This window comes from Lasioglossum baleicum, chromosome 12 (genome assembly GCF_051020765.1).
Source record: "Lasioglossum baleicum chromosome 12, iyLasBale1, whole genome shotgun sequence".
In the NCBI taxonomy this organism is placed as follows: Eukaryota; Metazoa; Arthropoda; class Insecta; order Hymenoptera; family Halictidae; genus Lasioglossum; species Lasioglossum baleicum.
The window spans coordinates 4665439-4682989 of record NC_134940.1 but is presented as its reverse complement, the minus strand read 5'-3'; the positions used below and the strand labels follow the sequence as shown (position 1 = coordinate 4682989).

The 17551-nt window shown below is 37.8% G+C and overlaps 2 protein-coding genes across 13 annotated transcripts in view; one reads left to right on the top strand and one right to left on the bottom strand.

Annotated features, from left to right (window-relative positions):
• The window catches only part of Dh31-r (Diuretic hormone 31 Receptor), a 166410-nt gene that overhangs the window by 95664 nt on the left and 53195 nt on the right, over window positions 1–17551 (bottom strand). For 3 of the 12 annotated variants that reach the window (XM_076435004.1, XM_076435005.1, XM_076435006.1), the window contains one exon: window positions 8713–8827. In XM_076435004.1, coding sequence (XP_076291119.1) covers window positions 8713–8827 — 115 coding nt within the window. Of the gene's footprint in view, window positions 1–8712; window positions 8828–9103; window positions 9704–10059; window positions 10219–14740; window positions 16221–16256; window positions 17518–17551 lie in introns of those variants that run through there. The other 9 variants (XM_076435007.1, XM_076435010.1, XM_076435002.1 and 6 more) reach the window with 8 other exon arrangements.
• LOC143214243 (UDP-glucosyltransferase 2-like) lies at window positions 548–8978 on the top strand. Its single transcript, XM_076434997.1, has 6 exons — window positions 548–698; window positions 922–1537; window positions 4328–4744; window positions 5490–5721; window positions 5815–6043; window positions 6724–8978. The coding sequence occupies exons 2-6, from the start codon at window positions 1133–1135 to the stop codon at window positions 7019–7021; spliced, it is 1581 nt and encodes a 526-aa protein (XP_076291112.1). The 5' UTR covers window positions 548–698; window positions 922–1132; the 3' UTR covers window positions 7022–8978.

The window sequence follows — 17551 nt, the reverse complement described above, 5'->3', positions numbered from 1 at the left end:
ATCACGAGGATATCCCTCACCTAATAGCACCTGCTTCTACTTTTCTGCACAGTCTAAAACTTGTATATACTTTCTTCTTTCATTTGTGTATTGAAAACAAATGATTGATTAATTTTTATTGTTATCAGACATTCTGTTCCCAAAATTATTGTTTTATCTATATATTTTGTTCACCGATTCTTCTCCTCTCTCATACACATTTTGGGATCTTGCGAAATTGATTAATCACAATTCGTAAATTGTCTCAGAACTTCAGTTCAAAATTCCACGTGCCCCACAAAAAAATTTGTATCGCCTTACAAACTTTCAAAAATATATAACAAAAATTTTGACTATAATTGTTCATCAAAAAATGCAGACAGATACCGTGGTTTTCGAAGAAAATACGATTTATCTTACTGCCCAAGATTCGGAAATGAAACATGTGATCGATCTTTTACAATCTTGATTCGTCGATCAGATTCGGTATACCATTTCATTGGTGATTCAGCCGAACGTTTGGAGATCTGAATTCGCGATCGTTTTGTTTGACGGTTCCTACTACCAGGCAACCGGACTGCACAGTCACAGTCTGGTTCACTGGAGATCAGTCGTCCCGTGTCTTCGATAGGCTCTACGTTGTGAAACGCGCCGCTCTTGTAGTATGTGCACTCCATCATTTCATAAAAAGTGGATTCACCGATTATTCTTCGCTTCAGGTAAACAGTTTCTTCCAATCGATAAAAATAGCTGCGTTAAAACTATTTTTCAACAGAATCGATGTTCGAATTGATCGAAAACGAAACTGCCTTATAACAGAACATAGCATTTGCGATTTCTGCCGCTGGTTCGCAGCGAGCACATTAAAAAAGAATATTTATAGATTTCGGATCCACGTGGGCCAGTCACCCACCACGCAATACAGAGTCTTTCTATTCGCAGGCGATCCATGCGGAGCGGCTATCAGTAGTGACATCTAATTGTCGATTTGTAGGCGCGTGTGAGCCACGACCATAGTTAGCGAAGTCAACGTAGTCAGTGCCAGCAGTGATCACCGGCTGAGGAGTCGTCACAATACGACAATTCTGCTGGAAAGACTGAAAGAAGTGACAACTCGATCTTGCGTGATTTCCAGTCGTCAGTCATCTTCAAGATGAGACTCTGTTTGCTAACTGTACTGGTCGCGTTGACATGCTGTCACCTTGGCAGCGGTCTGAGAATACTTGGCGTGTTCCCGCTGAATGGACGCAGCCACTGGATGATGGCCGAACGTCTCATGGTGGCCTTGGCCGAGCGAGGTCACCAAGTGGACGTGATCACGCACTTCCCCATGAAGACACCGCCGCCGAATTACAAGGAAATTAGCTTAGAAGGCTCGCTAGAAGCGGTGCAGAACAATCTGGACGCGAAAACTGCCAATCAGTTCAACCAGATGAATTTCGACGTGATGGTTGACAAGGCTGGCGTGAAAGTTTGCGATCTTCTCGCCCACGAGAACATACAGCGCGTCATCAAGAATCCTCCTAATGACCCGCCGTACGACCTCGTCATTACCGAGGTAATTTAAGAATTACGTATCTCTATTTTGATCTGCTTTCGTGGGAAACTTGCTTTGCCGTTTTATTAGGCTGCAGATTTTGTGGAACATCCACCTTTATGGTGAGCCAAAGTGTGTGATGATATCGACGCATAGGTTCTAACGTACTATACTCTTGAAAATGATCCACATCAGGATCGAAACGTTCAGTGTTTTATTAATTTACAAAATTGCTTGTGTTTTATCATTGATCGAACCTGTGCGCCGATATCGTCGCACTTCGATTATCGAAATTACGATCGATAAACATATTGAATTTATTTTATGGTGAACAATCTAAAAAGCCATGAAGCACAATGAAATTTTGTCTTTCGTATTGAATCTCGTGTTCCTTGTTGTAAATCTTCATAAGCTAAAACTCTTGCAGTGATTATTTATACGGTGGCACGCACACCGGTTTTCAAATATACAATACGAATGGAACGAAACTTCGGACAGTATCTTTTCATTTGTAACATTGCACAGCATCGTGTAATGTGTACAGTGCATGCATAATTTTATGTCATGAATCTACCAAAGTGGGTTCTTCGAATTTGATGTTTGACCTGAAATTTGTAATTACGAAAGTGTAATTACAGGATTATTTGCTTGCTACTCTTAAGATTAATATAATCAGACAAGTAATTATACAGTCGTGTCATCGGTTAATCAAATTTTTATTATCAATTTAACGATAGCTTATCGTCTCTGTTATTTGGACGGTGATTCAATTAGCGAATCGATGTTTCCGTAAGGATTATTGCATCAGAACGAGATAAACGAAGCTTGGAGTTTTTCATTTGTAACAGGTGATTTATTACTGTATGATGTACAACTCTTGATTGTCATTGGGAAAGCAAACAGTAGACACTTTTAGCCGATAGTTTAAGGATAGTGTAAATACCGATAAGATTGAAGTACTCTGACAGCAGACACTGAAAATTCTGCTGTTAGCGGAGTTACATGGACTGTAGAATTTCATTGGATCGTAGAACAATCATTTCCTTTAGAAACTAATTTTAAAGAGTGAAATTAAATCTTTTTGATCAAAATACGGAGAACAGAAATGATTTTAAAAACTACATGCTTCCATGTTTCAGTGGACTGTATGCAGTGTTGGGCACATTTTATTTTAAGTAATAAATAAACGTGTGATCTTAATTGCAAATAATAACTAAACTTTTTATTTAAATAAATTATTATTTCTTATTTGCAAATAAAAGATTATTTATTATTTGGATTGAGGTGGTAATCAAATAAATAATTTTTGGTCTTCTCTTATTTCTTGTATTTTGTATGTTCAATGAACACTTCCGCGTTTTTTGTCTGCTACAGCAACCTTTTCAGGAATACTGCCAGTGGTCAGGCCCATCAGAGACCCAGCTGCCTCTAAAAAAATACAATTTAATTTATTATTTGTCAATACAAATAATAATTGAAATTGTATTTGTACATAACAACAAACGTTATAATTTCAAATAATTCATTTAGACTTGCTCAACTAATAAATAACTTGTTATTTAAATAAATTTATTTATTGCCCAACACTGACTGTATGGAACGATAACTTTGCTCTGAATCCCAAGAACGTCGCACAAGAGATAATGCCAATTGAACGTGCAATTGATTACACGTCTACATACGACAGCCGCAAAACAAACCGAGGAAAATGACTTGAACGTCTTTACCCGCGTTAAGTGAATCATTTTTATGTAACTCTGGTGTGAATAGAGTTCGCTTCTTAGAATTATGACAATATCTGCAAGACGCTATTACTACTAATCTCTTTCATTAAAAATTAAAATATCTTGGGTCGAACAATTTTACCGACATGAAACATTGGAACATTCAAATATTTCTTTCTTTCTATTACTAACATTAATATTTTGCATCGTGCGATAATAGGTATTTCTGTCGCGTAGGAATATTTGTTATTCCAACTATGTATGTACACAATATGATTCCTTCTGCACAGAATCGGCGTGACAATGAGTGATTTCTCGAATTCAAACACTCAATACACTATCAGCGGCGTGATACTGCATAAATATTTATCTCCGCGGATATTATGTAGATCATTTTTCCGCGGCGTTTATCTGCTGACATAGTTGTAGCTTATTCTAACGACTTGACTGCGGATCTTCATGCATTTATGGCTTCCAAAAATTTTCAGATAATTCTAGAAAATAAAATTTTACAGAATTTAGTACGATTTTGATATAATTCAGATCTACAAAGGCTTGAAACTGTTATAGTCAAAAAGAAAGAAAGTCATGGAATAACAAGTATTTCATCGACTAAAATCGTATTGGTTACAAATAAGGATTATAAGTAACCGAAATTTTAAACTTCTCTTATCGAGAACTGCTTTGAACAATCGAAACAGTTTTTTTCTTCATCGATGACAGTTATCCAAGAGGATCCAATTTTTTGGACATTAATAAATGTTACTTGTAACCAAAAAGTATAAAAATCGATATTTTTTAATCATTCTGTTCTTCGAATTTTCTTCTTTATATGTAGATTGTGTAGATTATCTTAAATTTCAATAATAATTAACTTTTTATGAATGATTTTTATCGTAAAAAATTTTAGAATAACTGTTATTTTTGGTCCCTGCTTAAAACATGCCTACAAAAATTGAAAATTGTATGAACATCCGCAGTCTAGTAATGACACTCGACTTGTTCAACGTTACATCCACACATTTCTTCACAATGTATAGAACAAATGATTTTGTATGTCGATGTACATTTACATGTGTTTTTCCAGGTGTTCATATCGCCCTGCTACCTAGCCTTCAGCCGCCATCTTAAGGTTCCTATGGCCGTCATAATGACCTCGTCTTTCTTGGACTGGCTCGAGGATGTCACCGGAAATCCGCAAAACACCGCTTTTATGCCGAACATGTTCAGCGCCTTCGCCCAACCGATGAGCTTCTCGGATAGGCTGTTGAATACCCTGTTGTCGAAGTTCTTCGCGTACCAATTAAACTCCCGTATGGATATAATGTCGAAACACGTGAAGGACTACTTCGGCATCGATATTCCCGTCCGTGAGCTTCACAAGGATATAGCCCTCTATCTTGTCAACTCGCATCACAGCTTGAACGGGATTAAACCGACCAACCCTAACATTGTTGAAGTCGGTGGTCTACACGTTACCGAGAATGGAAATCCCCTTTCCCCGGTAAGTAGATGCTCATCTCGTCGAGAAAGTTCAAACACCGCACTTCCCAAGATTGTCGGACGCTCATCGGTAAAACAACTCTCATCAATATTCGGACGCTCTCAAAGAAAAATTATAACATTTTTAACATTAATCTATAACACATCACTCATAAAGTCTCCGGTCTAACTAAGAAAAACAAATTTTTTTTTAGAAATCCCACTTTATTCATCAACATACTGTCCTTCAAGAGTGATGCATCCATTCCAACGCTCCTCTAACTTTTCGATGCCCTTTATGTAAAACGATTTGTCTTTGCTCTCAAAGTAAGCCTCAGTTTCGGCAATCACTTCTTCATTTGAGCCTAATTTCTTTCCCTGAAGCATCTTTATCATGTCTGCAAAAAGCCAGTAGTCGCTGGGGGCCAAATCTGGAGAGTACGGTGGATGGGGAAGCAATTCACACACACATACACACAAAGTGTAATTCGTCCAATTTAACCATTGTTTTCATCGCGGTCTGAATCGTCAACGCATTGTTGTTTCTTGTTTACCCTCATATATCATCCTTATACGAAGGGTTAGCGACTTAAAATTTCAGGGGGTTATCTTTCAACCTAAAACCATTGTTTTCCGCACAATATCAATAAAAATTGTGGTTGGGGCTGCTGGACCAATCTTAGACTGCTAGGCCCTTTTGATTCGGACCACTTTCATAATTGTTCATAATTCGCTGCTAACCAATCGTTCTCGTTGCGACCTTCTAGGAAGTGAAGAAATGGCTGGACGAAAGCACGCACGGTTGCATATACGTCACGTTCGGATCGATGGTGAGGATCGAGACTTTCCCGAAACCTCTCCTCGACGCTTTCTACACCGTTTTCAAGAAGATCGCGCCAGTGCGCGTGTTGATGAAGATCGCGAAGAAAGAAGAACTGCCGCCAGGATTACCTGCGAACGTGATGGTTCAGCCTTGGTTCTCTCAAGTGACCGTCTTGAGTACGTAATCGAACAACAGTTTGGCGAAATGTAAAAACGCAAAGTACGTAATCGAAGAACAGTTTGAAGGAAAAACAATTGTTTGAATTTCAGAACACAAGAACGTGAAGGCATTCATAACGCACGGTGGTCTCATGGGTTTCCAAGAAGCAGTCTACTTCGGCGTTCCATTGATCGGTGTTCCAATTTTCGGCGATCAACACACTAATCTGAAGAGCGCTGCCTCTATGAAAATCGCAGTGTCTCTTGGATCGCCGAGCAACGTTACTGTCGAGACACTGTCTTATGCGATCGACAAAGTGTTGAACGACGATGAGTATCGGTACGTGAGGAACCAACCAAATGAAGGGTTAAGCTGTTCTGCAACCAGAAATTTTTGCTTCGAAGTTTCGACCCTGGGAGATCGGTGGTTCAAAAGTTACGAGTGTTTAAAGTCGAGCGATTTTTAGTGTTTTCGATAGGTAAGAGTGTTGCTGTGTTGATATGTAGCGACTCGATGTCGATAACGTAGATTCGCAAACGTAGTCGATATGGCAGCGCCCTTACCTGTCAAAATCGCCGAAATCGCTCAAGTTTGAACACTCACAATTTTCGAACGACTGATCTCCGAGGATTAAAATTTTTGGCATGTTCTCGCAAGAATATATTGTATCACATAGAAATTATACATTTTGTGGTCGCTTCTGACCTCCTTATTCCGGACTGTTAATCTTAGTCAGAAACAAGTCGAGCTTTCTATCCTTTAACAATGCTTTCAATTGATCAAGCGCCAGATGCATTTGCATTCGGTTCTCTTAAATCTTGTTTGCTCTGTGACTTTGGCACTGGGCATCGGCATGGATAGTTTATTTGGGGGATGACCTAGCAAACACATGTCCCGATCACTGCAACGTGTTTGAATTATAGGCGTGGAATAGCACTCTGTGCTGGATGTATTTCCCTTCGAAAAGAAATAGGGAAACATGTTTGAAAAATCTGATGATTGATATCTTGATGTTCCAGAACGAACATGAAGAGGATCTCGACGCTGTTCAAGGACCGTCCGATGAAACCATTGGACGAGGCGGTTTATTGGATCGAGTACGTTGCCAGACACGGGAACGTCCTGCAATCGCCTGCCATTCATCTCACCTGGTGGCAACAAAACCTCCTCGATGTTTACGCGTTTCTCTTCGTCTGCGTTGCGGCGGTGCTCGGCGTCGTTGTTTTCGTTCTCCGAAAGTTAACGAGACTGCTACCGGGCTGTAAATCCTGTTCGAAGAAGGACACCAAAACATCCGAGTCGAAGAAACGGAAATGAAGATGTCGTGGTAAAACCCAAACACGTCGATAACAGACCGAACGAAAAGAATCACCGAAAAAACGGAACCGGCACCAAATCGACGCGATTCTCGTCGAATATACACGGCGATAACGCAGAACCGGATAATAGAATGAGAATTTATGTGTTTCGATGGTTGGACCATCTGCGATCCTATCCCGTGCCAATTTTCAACTACATCTATGTTTGTACATAAAAGTGTATAGTTTTTATATACAGCAGCTAGGGATTGCAATCCCGCGTCATTAGTCCAGTCGACGAAAAATCGTAGAGGAAAATGGAAGGAACACAATTTTTTATTTTGGGACTTTGTTTGGACTAGTTAGGAGGTAAACATACTAAAAGTCCCCACTCCTAGGAGGTGAACGGGGTGCAGGGGACACATAGTTTCCGAGATATAAGCGGAAAACCGAAAAAGGGATCTTCTACGTGCCCCCTGCACCCGCTCACCTCCTAGGAGTGGGGACTTTTAGTATGTTTACCTCCTAACTAGTCCAAAAAATTCCGAAAGTTGAAAATTGTGTTCCTTCCATTTTCCTCTACGATTTTTCGTTGACTGGACTAATGACGCGGAATCCCGCATCGCGGGATTGCAATCCCTAGCAGCAGCATGTAGAGCGGTTTCAATGAGCATAATAAATTTTATAAGTTAATGGAGCACCGGCATTTTGTAGCTGACACCTCCGATGAATTGCGATTTATCGCGATCTTATTATGGTTGTAGGACTGCGCAGTTTTATGGAAATGAATCTCCCCTTTTAATAAGTTAGGTAAGACGGAAATATGGTCGGAAGACATTTTTGTAATAAATGCATGAAGTCCGCGTAATTATTCGTTAGTGAACGACGCGCTTTAATGCGACGATGTCATTCATCTTGCTCCTTAAATTAGAGCTGTTACTTTCCTCCGAAGGTGGAGGATTTTGAAGCTTCTAATTTCGAAGCTTCGATTTCACGAATTTCAAAGCTTCGATTTCAGGAATTCCGAATTTCAAAGCTTCGATTTCAGGAACTCCGAATTTTGAAGCTTCGATTTCAGGAACTTCGAATTTCGAAGCTTCAATTTTAGGAACTTCGAAGGTGATGAGAATCGAAGTTCCGGAGCTTCGAATTTCAAAGCTTCGATTTCAGAAACTTCGAATTTCTAAGCTTCGATTTCTCAAAACTTGTTCAGGTACATCGGAATTTATTTGCCTCATGAGTGATGGACAATCTATATTATTATTTATCAGATTAAAGATAAAGTTTATGTTATTGGCGTACAAGTTCGATTCATAATTAAGACAAAGCAATTTTGCAATTAAAAAAATTTTTCTCGACGTTTCAATCCAAGTATGGATCATCTTCAAGAGAATTTTGCGTCTGATCAATCCAAATTTTTTAAATTGCAAAATTGCTTTGTCTTAATTTTGGATCGAACCTGTGCGCCAATAACATAAACTAATTTCTATTAATTCGTTACGATCGACAAAATGGAATATTTTTCTAGCAGTAAATTATTTCGAAATTCAAGTATTCGTAGTACTCGTAGTATGTCAATTTTTCATATCCACCATATTTAAAAAATCATACAGAATGAAAATATTCTAGGTCGGAAAAAATGTTTAATTTTTGAGTGAAAATATAGTTCCGAGTGCAAATGGTTAGATTAGTACAGAAGATAAATCCTACCTGGTGGAGCAGTTGAGTTGATCTGCAACTCTAGGCACTCCTGCTCCCTGCCGATCACTATTCGACGATAGTCCTCGTCGAAAAGGGTGCTGCCTACTGTCGTATTCGACGGCATCTATGAGAAAAAAATGATCAATGAAGTTTCTTATAAAACAATTGCTTACATTGAATTGAAAACGTCATGATCGGGATTAATCTCGAAACTCGTTAAAATTCCCTGCTTCTTATCAAGTTGAACAAAGAGTTCGTTCTGATCGAAGACAATTCCAACAGTGGCAAATAAAATCGAATAAATTGCAATCGTTACAACCGTTATATCTCGCAACGCGAAATAGATCGAACTTTTTACTTGCGGCGATACTAAAACTAACAATATATTTGTGTTACATACCGGTTTGCGTAATGGAAGTCCCGCAAGAAAACGAATACGAATAAACAAAAACAGATAATTGTGCAAATGACAATAGTGACAAATGATCTACTGTATTTTTATTCACAACAGCAGCTTCGTTGAATATTATAAACGGCGAGAGAGATGATCGAAATGTTTTGATCAATGAGTTGCAGCAATGACTGTCAGCACAGATGTCAGAGGTTCCACTTTTTTACTGAGCGTATGCAATAGTATGCATACACAGGAGAGATCAAACATTTATGATTGCGCAAACGGAAATATATCGACGGGTCGAATGTCCCTCGAACGATTATGTTTAACGTGGATAAACGTAATGTTAGATATCCGATTTTCCGTATCGATTTACATCGCTCTCTATTGATTTTACCACGTTTTTTATTATTTCGTTCGAGTGAGTGATGTAAACGGATGCGAGAGTTTTCGCGAGATATCGAATATTTTAAAAGATGGAAATATGCAAGTAGTTTTTTATGGTACAAATAGAGTAGTATCAATAAATTACCGTCACATAAATAATCCCTCGGCTTATGGACACGTCACTTAAATGTTCCGCGAACCTAAGGCGCGCGCAAAGAACTGAAAATAAAAGCAGAAGGGAAACAAAAATATTAGAAACGTCGCCAACCAAATAATAGTCAAAATAAAGAAACAAATTATAAACGACGAAATCTTTTAAAATTCTTTATTGAGAGTAATACCGTAGTGTATCGTTACGGTATAAACCCGCGTTCGGTAATCATCACCTGGAAATAGTAACCGAACAGCCAAATTGTTATCTAGTAATTAGGCGAAACTCGTGAAAGGTTAATTAATTTATCGTTGCGTTGCCGATGCAGTAATTAATCGGTTTCCGGGTTTCCCTGCAAATATACTACGGCATTGATGCGCACTTAAATTCCATTGGAGCTGATTTCTTCTAACAATATAATCACCTAATAACGTTATCCAGTAGGAGACTAACCTAGTCTACTGTGGTTATGGTTCTCATGTCCATTGCCAATGAGCCTGGCATGAAATGAATTCATACAAATTGCGAAAGTAGTCGTCGATGTGAAAATTCATTTGCTTTTCAGTCCTGAAATTTCTCCAAGCTGAAAATCATAGAAAACTTGCTTTTTCATTGACAGATTTAAACGAGTTAGCTTTACAAGGATAACATTTATTATTTAAAAATTGGAGACGCGTTTATAGGGCGTATCGGACGTGACACTCGTTGCGAGGCACTGTAGAAAATTGCACAAGCTTCGCGTTTTACCTTGAGACCGTCTCCGGAATTATTGTCACACTTGCCCGCCATATGTGCTCCAGATGTGTTTATTGTACTGAGTATGTCGCACCAATAGGTTCGGGAAATACGAAAGTATTGGGAACGTGTACCAAATAGTGAGAAGAAGTACCAATTTTCAAGACAAATTGCTCCGTTAGCGTTTATTATGTCTAGACAACGGATTTGATGCGTTTACGACAAAAATGAGTAGGTCCGTAGTAGCACAAAATATTGTTTAAACATTTTTTTCAGATATTAAAATAATATTTTTTCAGTCACACTTATTAATATGAAAAAATATTAGATGAGATATTATTTTCAGATACAGGAAACATGAAATAAATGTTAAAGAAATGTAAACTAAATATTCATCAAAAATATGAGAGAAATATTTAAAATATAATATTCAGAAAATATACAATCAATATTTAAGAAATGTATAATAAATATTTCTGTTATATTCTATGAATACTTAGTCCATACTTTTTAAACATTTATTTTACTTTTCTCTGTATCATTTTCTTCTTCGATATTATATATTGATATTTAAATATTGAAAACAGATTGTAATTCTTTTTAATACCATATGAATGGTAGTTTGCGACTGCCCTGTAAATTGCTGAATATATGTATATACATAAGAAAACCTAAATAATTAAATAATATCCTTATAATGTAAATTTATATCGAATAAGTGGCATGCACAACATAATATTCAAAGTAAACATTCAAAGTAAATATTTTACGTTTAATATTAAATAAAGAAACCAATACTTTATTCATAATATGAAATGTATTTTTCCCATATTATGGAACAAGTATTTTTTTAAGATAAATATAGAATATTTCTTGAAAATTAGGGAAAAAATATTCTGTGTCTAATATTAAACAAAGATTCCTTTTATATTGAGAAAGAAATATTTTTCTCATGATATAAAATAAATATTACCTGTACATTAGCAAAAAATATTCTATTCCCAATATTAAATAAAAATTCATTTTACATTTGGAAAACCTATTTTTCTCGTAATATGAAATACATATTTAATATAAAATAAATATTGTACATATTCATATTTGAATATTAAAGACAGATTGGATCTCCTTTTAATACCATACAAATGTTTGTACAATATTTTGTGCTACTGGGGGGTGTACTTTAAAACATCCAATAAATCAGAGGAAATTAAATGCACCGTATTATTAAAGATATTATAAAGATATTAAAGATTCTCTACTGAAGCAGAATTTCCGATTTTCATTAGATTCCATTATTGGTAGACTGGGAATTTTCTTTTTACGACGGTTCCTTATCGAATAAAGCGAAGCGTTGAAAGCGGAACGTTTAATTATATCGAGCAGCGGATCTTTCATGGGAATTTAAATTTCTCCGGATTACTTTCTGTGCAAAAAGGAATGAAAATATATGTCTTCCGTGAACGACGGATAGCCTAACGTTTCTCAGCACTGTTCAGAAGTTTCAGTGGATACATGCGTTGCAGACGGTCGTGGCAACCTCGATGGATTCAAATCACCGACACGTACAAATTGGACGCGCGATTAGATGCCGGCAAATCGCCGGATAAGTGGAATCGCAGATCCCGTGACGAATAATTGTGAAATGTCTAGCTCCTGGTGCACCCACGTGAGCGACGGGAATTGATATCTCGATGGAACTAGTTGCGAACGCCGACTATGCACACGGTGAACCGAGGAAACACGCCTAGCCGAATTTCCAACAATATGTTTCAACTGTTCCGATAGCTGGAAAATTCATAAAATATCCTCAAAAAATCATTACAAAATTTAACACTATATTACTCAATTTTCTTTGATATCTATCAAATCCGCTCTGGCTATTCATAGCAATTGAATTTTCATTTTACTGATTACATTCAACATTTATGTATTATATATTCGAAGTTAATTGTGTTCGATAACAATCCCGACCAAATTTTCCCAGTTATATTTAACAATGATATTATCTCGCTAATTAGATTGAATCATAATTTCAGCAGAATTCCGATGATTTAAAAATAACAATATTACGTAATTGGATTATGGTTTATCGAGTGTCGTTCAATTTTGTAACTCAATTTTTAATAGCAATTTTGTTTGAACGCTCAGCGAGTGTTTGTCCGACTAATGGCAAGGATTTTCCACTGGAAAGTGCTTGAACGGAGAACATTTCGTCGTACATATATAAAATGATTTTAAACATACAACAAATTGTCGAGATTATTGTTCAATCGGTCAAAAGTGTATGCCCACTCGAATTGAAACAACTGTGCGTCCGAATTTGAAGTACTTCCATTTAGCAAGTTTTTACGTGAGAACGACAACATCGATTCGAGGGCTCCATTCAGCAGGAATACGATATCGATACCGGCATTGGCTTGTGTGACACACGTCATTTACATACGGCGCGATGTGTGCATATGCGAAATTCATCGCAGCACCGTTGCATTCTCCGTTCCAAGTGAAACTGTACTACATCGAACCGTTTATACACGACGTACATAATACGTCACCGGTTGCTTGTTGCTCCGGACGTCGGCCACCTGCCGAATCGCTCAAACCCTTCGACAGGGACACGATATGCTAATTATTGTAATTGGAATTACGTCGCCTACAAAAAGTCCTGGTCGTAAAAATAAAATGAGAATCTTATCAATCTCTATTAATATCTGCTCTATCTTTTCTTCTTGCATCAATATCCAGAATTAAAATGAGTTGGTGCAATTTAAAACGGTAAAAATATTAGAAGAATTTAGAGATACTGAAACATAAGAACATAGAAACATATCCGTGGTTGTCAGGGAAAACGCCGCGTATCACAATTTCAGGAAATTCGAGTTTATGCATTAATTCTGTGGTCGCCAGGAAAAACGTCGCATGTCACATTTTCGAAAAATTTCAGTTTACGCATTAATTGAGATTTATAGTATAGCATTTATGTTTTTATCGGAAGAAAGTCATGAAAATAAATTCGAAAGGCTCGAATACATAATGCGATTTAACCGATGTCCTATGTCGAAGCATTAGTGATGAAAACATTAAATGGCAATATCTCGAAAGTGAAAGTATGTGACATGCGGCGTTCTTCCTGACAACTACAGATATTACGGAGGAAAATAAAATTCTGTTTCACTCCGGTTCTCCTATGGATTTATGACAAAGCTGAGTAGGTGTAATTTCAAACAGTAAAAACATTTGAAGAATTTATAAGAAAATGCCGTTATATTATTTTCAACCTGCTGGATATTATAAGAAAGAAGATACATTTGTTGCGATTCGGGTAGACGATTTTTATCTTGCATAAAGATCCGCTGTCTAATAAGTCAGCTATAAAAATGAGCAACGATCATGTAATCGAACATAGAACACGTTTGCCTGTCACTTCAATTCAATCAACAAGCTTATTATTCCACTTCCTCCGGCTGGCTTTTTCTTGAACACTTTTTACGCAGGTGCATAAATAGTGAAAACATTTAGACGTTCTCGCGTGTACACAGAGGCGCGAAGCTCGCAGGGGACTTGATAAATAATATTTATAATTTAATTTTCATTTTAATTTTCCCAGAGAGACACGCTGAGGAGTAGGAAAAAATTAAATCTCGCGTGTGTACGTGCTACATTTAAATAAGAATTTCGAGTGTCTTGAGGACGATTTGTTGCGAGGAGAAGTTGCCATTTCTCTTTTCCTCCACTTCGTTCCGACATATAGTTAGACAATAAAATATTTCTCGAGACAGAGCCAGAGCAGCGTTCCATCAAGGGAACCGCAGGCTGGTTATTATTCCCCTTAAAACGAATGTTATTTTGTAAAGGTGGTCCACGCCCGCTCCTTTATCCTACAGACGAGGGGTAGCGAATGCAATTCTGCTAGTCTCCCGGAAAAGAGTGGAATTCGTTACTGTAACGAAAGGAATTTACTCGTGGACCGTGAACTGAATTAACGGACGCGTTCTTGCGAAATTTCATTACGCGGATTAGTGCTGAACTAGTTACTCGATATGTACTCCGAACGCTCGAAGGACTACAATAATCCTTCTTATCTTATTGCAATTATTTACCGGAGCTCTCAGTACTCGAACTTTGGAGCCACTCGACGGATTGTAAGCCTTTCGGAAAGTAATTTCGTTTTTTCGTGTAGAAATCGCATTGATTCCATTGGTTTTTAAGCTTTTAGGTCTTTGAGGCCTTTGAGGCTTGCTTTAAGGCTTTTAAGCCTTTGTAGATCCAAAGCAAGTAAAAAAAATTGTACAAAAGTCTGTCGAATTTTATATTTTTTTGATTTTTACCTGATATTTCATATTTTTTAAAGAATTCGAAAGAATTCTTACCCAATTGACATTTTTTAGATTGGATTGCTTCTGCCTTAGCACAATACTTCGGTAAACATTGATAGCAATCGCGTAGAGATTCAGTTTCCCAGTCCGATGCAAACATCGGTTATCTCTTCTTTTCAGTGTAATCGAATATCCGTCATTCGATCGCAACGCCATGCCAGTTGCAGTATTTCGGCGATCAAATGATCGAACCTAGGAGCAACAGATGTCACGTATAACCTGTTGCAATTTTCCGCGCTTGTGCAAATACAGAGATCTGCATCGGTACACGCGGCCGCACATCGAAATCGAAAGCTTTTCGGTTTGCAAAGCTTCGCAGTTCTTCTTCGCAGTGCGTCCTATAATTAACAATATATCGAAGAAACTCGTGAAATTAAAACATTATTTTGTCAAGGACTCGCAGTTTATTGATAAGCTTTGATAAGTAATTGGAATCACACATGAAGACCGAAAGAACGCGCCGTTGATGTTCGATAGTGTTTGCTTTGACTGCAGAAGTGCTATGAAAACAAACTGGCCAGTCGAGGAGTGTGTCACTGTTCGTTCTCGTATACGAGCATTTTCGATTATTTCTACATGTGCTGGTTTTAGTAAATATTGATAATGCTGCGCAACAATTTTGCCCATAATAGTCTGTTATGAAAGAAAACAGTTAATAAAGTGGTTTCGCGGTGCTCGCTACTGGAACAGCAAGTGATGGATACGTTATTTAATCAAGCCTGAGAAAGACTTGCTCCGCAGACGATTAAATCAGCTTTAACTGAACAAAATAAATTTCATCAATTTTTGTATAGATTTTGTCGAGACACCCTGTATACAAGTGCATTATCTACGTCTCACTGTTGGACGATTGCTTTTAACGGTATTGACACCGGCGAGAGACATGAAAAATAGATTGAGATGAAGAGGCAACTTGAAACAACATCGTTCCCGCCATCGCCTAATAGAAACTATATCTAGCCGATGTTTTTAACGACAAAGAGTGTTGGCTGTTGCCCTGACACTTCTCCGTTGCACAATTTTCTTCAGCTGTTATTACGACGGGAAATTCTGAATGAAATGAACCGTTCATGAATAGTGTTTGCTCGTTGACGTTTTCGTGAAAACGTCTTCAACGGGAGACGATCAACCTTGGAATGTTAAGAAACGTCAACTTTAGCGAGCCTGGTTAATTACGTCGCAGAATTTTTGCAACGCAGACGTAACAGGATGATTTAGAATGCATAATTCTACGCATAAATTACAGCCGGAGTTATTCATTGTTGTTCATCATAAAAGAATTCGTGTCTCCGCAGTGCAAGTTACAAGAAAATAGTCTCACAACCGTAAATTAGTGTAAAGCCGCAGCGCCGCGGCGGCTGTCGAGCAATAAGAAACGTTTAAATGAGAAATATTTGTGCGCCGGAAGTTCTCACCTGACGCGAAGTAATATAATAACGCGGCGTGTATTAAATTATATTGTTTGGGGCGGTGAGCTACAACAACACCGGACCACGTAAATTCTAGTTACCCGTTCTGCTTGTTGTCCAATTAAGTAATCCACCGAGCCCGCCTCGACGCGTGTGGCCGCGACGCGCGGCCTGTTTTGACAATTAATGCAATTATGCCGAATAAAGAGATGCTGGATTGATGGGCGGAGAAGTTCAGGACAGGTCTCTTTGTTGTTCAACGTCGAGGAAAATTTCTGAGGAGAACAACCACGTGGTTGTCGCTAAAGGTCGGAGTCAAGTGTACTCTTGTCGCGCTGTTATTCGTGCTAACACATTTTCAACACACTTCAGCATGCTCCGACATTGTTTGCACGATTAAATACATGTTGGTATCTAATCGATAGACAGCGGATTCGATGCATTTGTAAGGAAAATGGCCACGTGCAATTTAAAGCTGTGAACATGCTAAAACTATTTAAGGACATCAATGTATTAGTTTCAGGTTAATAGAATAATGGAAAGAAGAACATTTTTTTTATTTTGCATAAAGATCCGCTGTCTAGTTATAAGAAAGAAGATCAATTTCTATTTCACTCCAGTTTGTTGCAATTCAGGTAGAAAATGTGTATTTTGCGTAAAGATCCGCTGTCTACTAATCAATTACTAAACTCGGAGCTATTTTAACTACAAAACTAAAGATTTCTTCCGACCTAGAATAATGCCATTCTACATATACAGTATTGTCACCATAAACGCATGAGCCTCGGGGTGTCTGTATGCGTTTATCTTAGCTATTTTTTTGAGCTTCAAAGGCCGAGCCGAACGTGGAGAAGGATAGCGCGTGGAAAGAGAGACCACGCTGTCCTTCTTTGCGACCGAAACGTTCATCGTCAATTAAATTACAATTTTTCAAAATATTTTTTAGATGTCATTAACTAAACTAATTCTTCTTTAACTTTAAGTTGCTATAATTCTTAAACTTCTTCTAAACTTTAAGTTGCTATAATTGTTAAACGGTGCAGTAAATCGAACCCAAACTTTGGTAATTGCATTAATTTAGTAAGAATTATATCTTGTCAAATTTTCAAAACTTTTGTTGCGTTTTTATGTACCTCCAGAATATCCTTAAAAGCGTCCACTTAATATTGTCCCCGACTGTGAGTTTGTGTAATTGTCTAGCAAAATCGTTGCTACGTTAATACGTTAATGAAAGTAGCAACGTTGTTTACGACAACTGGCTGGTCCTCTCTGGACGACCTCGACTCAAGATAGCAGCAGAGATCAATCCGCCTAATTGCGCGCAAAACTCCGAAACGATCGACAAAAACGGGCGAGCGAAGAAAAATATGAGTGAATGGAAATCTCTAATTCGATT

What these genes read in the sequence shown, in the direction of transcription:
- LOC143214243 (XM_076434997.1), top strand. Translation starts at nt 1,133, where the DNA reads ATGAGACTCTGTTTGCTAACTGTACTGGTCGCGTTGACATGCTGTCAC. An exon ending in ATGGAAATCCCCTTTCCCCG is followed by an intron (nt 4,745 to 5,489) that starts GTAAGTAGATGC and finishes GCGACCTTCTAG; the next exon opens with GAAGTGAAGAAATGGCTGGA. An exon ending in CTCTCAAGTGACCGTCTTGA is followed by an intron (nt 5,722 to 5,814) that starts GTACGTAATCGA and finishes TTTGAATTTCAG; the next exon opens with AACACAAGAACGTGAAGGCA.